General features: G+C 46.7%; 1 protein-coding gene across 1 annotated transcript; it reads left to right on the top strand.

The window, feature by feature from the left end:
- The first annotated feature begins 6 nt into the window (after nucleotides 1-6).
- On the top strand, nucleotides 7-1,003 carry LOC131695625 (zinc finger protein 480-like). The gene has a single exon (XM_058984161.1). It carries the CDS (start codon nucleotides 25-27, stop codon nucleotides 853-855), a length of 831 nt encoding a protein of 276 aa, XP_058840144.1. The 5' UTR covers nucleotides 7-24; the 3' UTR covers nucleotides 856-1,003.
- Nucleotides 1,004-4,730: the final 3,727 nt, after the last annotated feature.

The raw sequence follows: 4,730 nt of genomic DNA on the forward strand, positions 1-4,730 counted from the left end.
TATTACACCTATCTGGCACAACATATGCGTACGCATGAGACCAAGCAGCCGTTGCAGTGTTCTTTCTGCGGATTGGAGTTTTCCAAAAAAGATCATCTGATCAATCATACCGCCTCACACACCGGAGAATATCCGTTCAAATGCGAAATTTGCGGTAAGGCATTCGTTACTAAAGCTCAGCTTTCGCAACACATGCGCATACATACCCGGAAAAGACTGTACGAATGTGAGCAATGTGGGAAATCGTTTCACGGACAGGTTGTTTTGAATCGTCACCAACGCACTCATACCGGCGAACGTCCCCACGAATGTGGTGCTTGTGGAAAAACCTTCACTCAGTTGTTCCATCTTCACCGTCACATGCGAGTTCATACCGGCAAGAAGCCTTATAACTGTGAAATGTGTTCCAAAGCATTCGCCAGTCGGGAAGAGTTGGACCTACACCGGCGTATTCACACCGGAGAACGACCACACAGCTGCGAAATCTGCGGGAAGACATTCGCGCATCGCAGTAACCTCAACACTCACCAGCAATTGGTACACTTCAATATCAGACCGCACGGGTGTGCGGTTTGTGGAAAAAACTTCTCCCGTCGGGGCAAGCTGGTTGCGCACATGGTCGTTCATACCGGACGCGGTTTACACAAGTGTGAATTTTGCGCAAAAACGTTCGCCCTCAAACGGGGGCTGATGCGGCACCGACGGCTTCACACCGGTGAACGGCCGTACATGTGCGAGGTTTGCGGCGAGGCATTTGTTCAAGTTGCCCATCTGACCCGGCACAAGCGGTTGCATGCCGCCGGGCCGTCGACGGAAGCGACGGGATGTGGAGAAGTTAGCTGCACATTAGAATGAAAAATAGTATTCGTTTAGATCACCAACCCGGCTGAATGCTCGCCGACATATTTCACATTTGTACTGCCGTTCGGTTTTTGCTTTACTACCCTCGTGACGAACAACGTGCTTCCTCGGGCATCTGTCGTTAATAAATGTTTTGACACATTTTTCAATGGTTTTTTTCATCAAAATTGAATGTTATTAGCTATAAGTCATGGAAATTTTATCTATGTTATTAAATTGTGTCCATTTCTCATTTTAGTTAACTACAAGAGGCCCTCCACTTGACAACGTAGAACGATGTTTCGTGCGTAGAGGTCAACGAGATCCACCATTTTGAAGTCGCAATTTGAATTTTCGAAAGAAAAAAAATCATTTTCTAATTATTGATAAATAACGATTAAAAGATCAAAGGCAGAAGTTCGTGTGTGTGTGTTCACACGGAAAAGCAGCTATTACCGGGAGGAAGAGATGCAACATTTCAGAAAAGGACTGAAAAGTGCGAAAACGGCGGACGGTAGTGAGATCGTTTGATCGAAAGGCAACGCACAGAAAGCGCTTCTGGAACAGCTTGTCAAGCCGAGAGACACTGAGTTCCCTATGAAGACACTGCTGTGGGACTTTTCATACGATCCGCCGAACGGAATTGTTTTCGATAAATGGTATGCACGACACCGGGAAGTCTTCACTAAGGGCGGCGCTGCCTTGGAAGTAGTGGACCGTGTAAGATTGCTGCCGCAAAAATTAAATACAATGGATCACGATCGCTATGTAAACTTTATTTTACCGAAGACACCACGGGAAGTTTCGTTTGCAGACATTAATGGAGATGTTTGGACACCAGATGCCCGTGTTTTTTCACCGATTTCAGTGTCTACAAACACGCAAACGGGACTGCGATGATTTTGTCACCTATGCCAGCGCGGTGAACAAATCATGTGAAGATTTTAGCGTAAACACATTGACAGTAGACCAATTCAAGTGCTTGATACTTGTCGCAGGATTACACTTTGAGAAAAATAAAGACATACGGGAGAGATTGCTGATCAAAACGGAAGGCGAAACTGAAGCGGGATCCAATGACTATAAAAAAATCTGTTATTGGAGTGCCACCAAATGGATAAAATACGATACAGCTGTTATTGGAACGGCTTCCCTGGGAAGCTGACAAGACTGATTAAGGCGACGATGGATGGTGTAAGGTGTTGTGTCAAAATTTCGGGCGGCCTCTAGGGTCCGTTTGAAACACGCAGGGGACTAAGACAAGGCGGTGGGTTGTCCTGCCGGCTGTTCAATATAGCGCTGGAAGATGTAATGCGAAGAGCGGGGTTGAACATTCGGGGCACGATTTTTACGAGGTCCATAAAGTTCGTGTGCTTCACTGACGACGTGGACATAGTCGGTAGAAACAAGGAGACGGTAGCAGATCTGTATACCCGACTGAAGCGCGAAGCAGTACGAGTAGGACTGAAGATAAATGTGTCTAAGATGAAGTACATGCTGGCTGGCGGAACCGATCGCGATAGGGAACGCTTGGACAGTAGTATTACGATCGACGGCGACGAGTTCGAGGTGGTTGACGAGTTCATCTATCTAGGCTCATTGGTGACTGCGGACTATTACACCAACCGGGAGATCGGAAGGCGTATTATCTCTGGAAGTCGTGCTTACTATGGGCTCCACAAAACTTTGAGATCCAGGAAGCTTCACCACCGCAAGAAATGCGCTATGTACAACACACTGATTAGACCGGTGGTTCTCTACGGGCACGAAACGTGGACAATGCTTGAGGAAGATCTGCAAGCACTCGAAGGAGAAGGATGAACCACGAACTTGCGCGACTCTATGGTGAGCCAAGTATCCGGAAAGTAGCTCAAGCTGGAAGGGTACGGTGGGCGGGGCATGTTGTGAGGATGCCGGACAACAACCCCACCCCAGTTGGTTTTCACCTCCAATCCGGCAGGTACAAGACGGAGAGGAGCGCAGCGTTCCCGGTGGCTGGACCAAGTGGAGCTGAACCTGGCGAGTATCGGGCACCTGAGAGGTTGGAGACAAGCAGCAACTGACCGAGTGACGTGGCGGAATATTGTGGAACAGATTAAATCATGATGTATAATCAGGAAATATAATATAGCTGTCATTGAGAATCCGAAAGCTGCCTCGACCGTTTTCTGTAGTGCGGTACGCAACAACGAAATTAAATGAAATCGGACAGCGAATTTAGGTACCGGAGAAGAAAATACAGAATGCAACTAAAACTCCTCGACGACCCGTGCTGGCAGTACGGAAAAATGCATTTTGTTGATGACTGTTCCTACTCCACTCACCTGCCGTAGCGGTGGAACAGTGGGACAAGGATTATTGTGGATGCTTTTTTAAACTGAAGAATTCTGCAACAAACGTAGGAATCCAACGGAAAGAAGAAGGCCAAAAATAAGAAGTTCGAGTCAAATGTTCAGACGAAGAGTGTTTATGCGGTCAACACAACCGGTGTTATCGGAAGACGCAAATACGTCGAAGTTAGTATTAACAGGTTTCCGACTGAGTTGCGAATCGATTTCGGGTCAGATTATACGATTATTTCGGAAGAATTGTTACAACAGCGAGGTGATCCAGTGAAATGCTCCACGGCTCTTAACGTGTCTACTGCATCAGGAAAACCGCTTTCACTAATTGCAGAATTTGAGTACCAAATCACCTTGAGAGGAATAACGAAACCGTTGGTGTGCTACGTGACGCCAGTGAAAGGATTCAACGTGCTCGGAAGTGATCTCATGGATATCTTTGGTCTGTATGACATCCCGATCAGTTTATTCTGCGAGCTAATAGCAACCGATCTTAAATGAGCTAAAGCAAACATTTCCAGTCGTTTTCCAAGAAGGTCTTGGACGATGCACGATGCCGAAAGTACAGCTGTTTTTTTTTCAACCGGGTGTAAAGCCGATATTTAAACCTAGAAAACCAGTGCCATTTCACTAACAATGACTGGTTGAGAAGGAACTACAAAGACTACAGAACCTTGACGTTATTGAACAAATAGATTTCTCGAACTGGGCTGCACCCATCGTTGCGGTTCGGAAGGCATAACGTGACGCACACGACGATCCTGTGGTCCGGATAGTATTTCACGGGGCTCAATGCAGTGTTGGTGGCAAATAAATTTCCCCTACCGGCACCCGATCGATGAGATTTGCGAAATTGGGCGGTAGTCAGTATTACAGCGTGCTGGATTTATCGGACGCATACCTGCAGCTGAAAGTCGAAGAGGAGTCACAAAAGCTCTTGACGATCAACACCCACAGAGGGCTCTTCAAATACAAGCGGCTTTCTCCAGGAGTAAAGTCGGCTCCCGGGGCCTTCCAAAAAGTGATTTGCCGGGGGCGGAATCCCTTTTCGCCGACGGAAAATCTCGAGCTGAACACGATAGCAATCTAAACAATACTCTTCAAAAAAATCCAAGAGTTTGGGTTTCGATTGAAGCTGCGCAATGGCCTTCTCACAGATCCAGAAAAGATTGCTCAGATGCTAGCACCTGAAAATGTCACGGAGTTACGTTCTTTCTTAGGTGTCGTAAATTATTATGCAAAGTTCATCAGGGAAATGCACTTCTTTCGTAAACCGTTGGACCAGTTGCTCCAAAAAGACAAGCATTGGGAGTGGACCGACGAATGTTGGCGTTCGTTTTTGCGATTTAAAGAATTGCTTCAAACAGATCTGATGCTTACAGCACTGGTATTGATGCGATTAAAAAGGGACACAGACTGGAGTGCGCCAATTAACGAGGAAGATCGCTCCTCAAGTCGGCGTACAAAATTATGTCACGTATTCTGTTCAACAGATTGAGGCCGTTGAAGATTGAGTCGTTCGTCGGCGAATACCAAGGTGGTTTTCGT

This window comes from Topomyia yanbarensis, unplaced genomic scaffold (assembly GCF_030247195.1).
Source record: "Topomyia yanbarensis strain Yona2022 unplaced genomic scaffold, ASM3024719v1 HiC_scaffold_480, whole genome shotgun sequence".
Classification (NCBI taxonomy): Eukaryota; Metazoa; Arthropoda; class Insecta; order Diptera; family Culicidae; genus Topomyia; species Topomyia yanbarensis.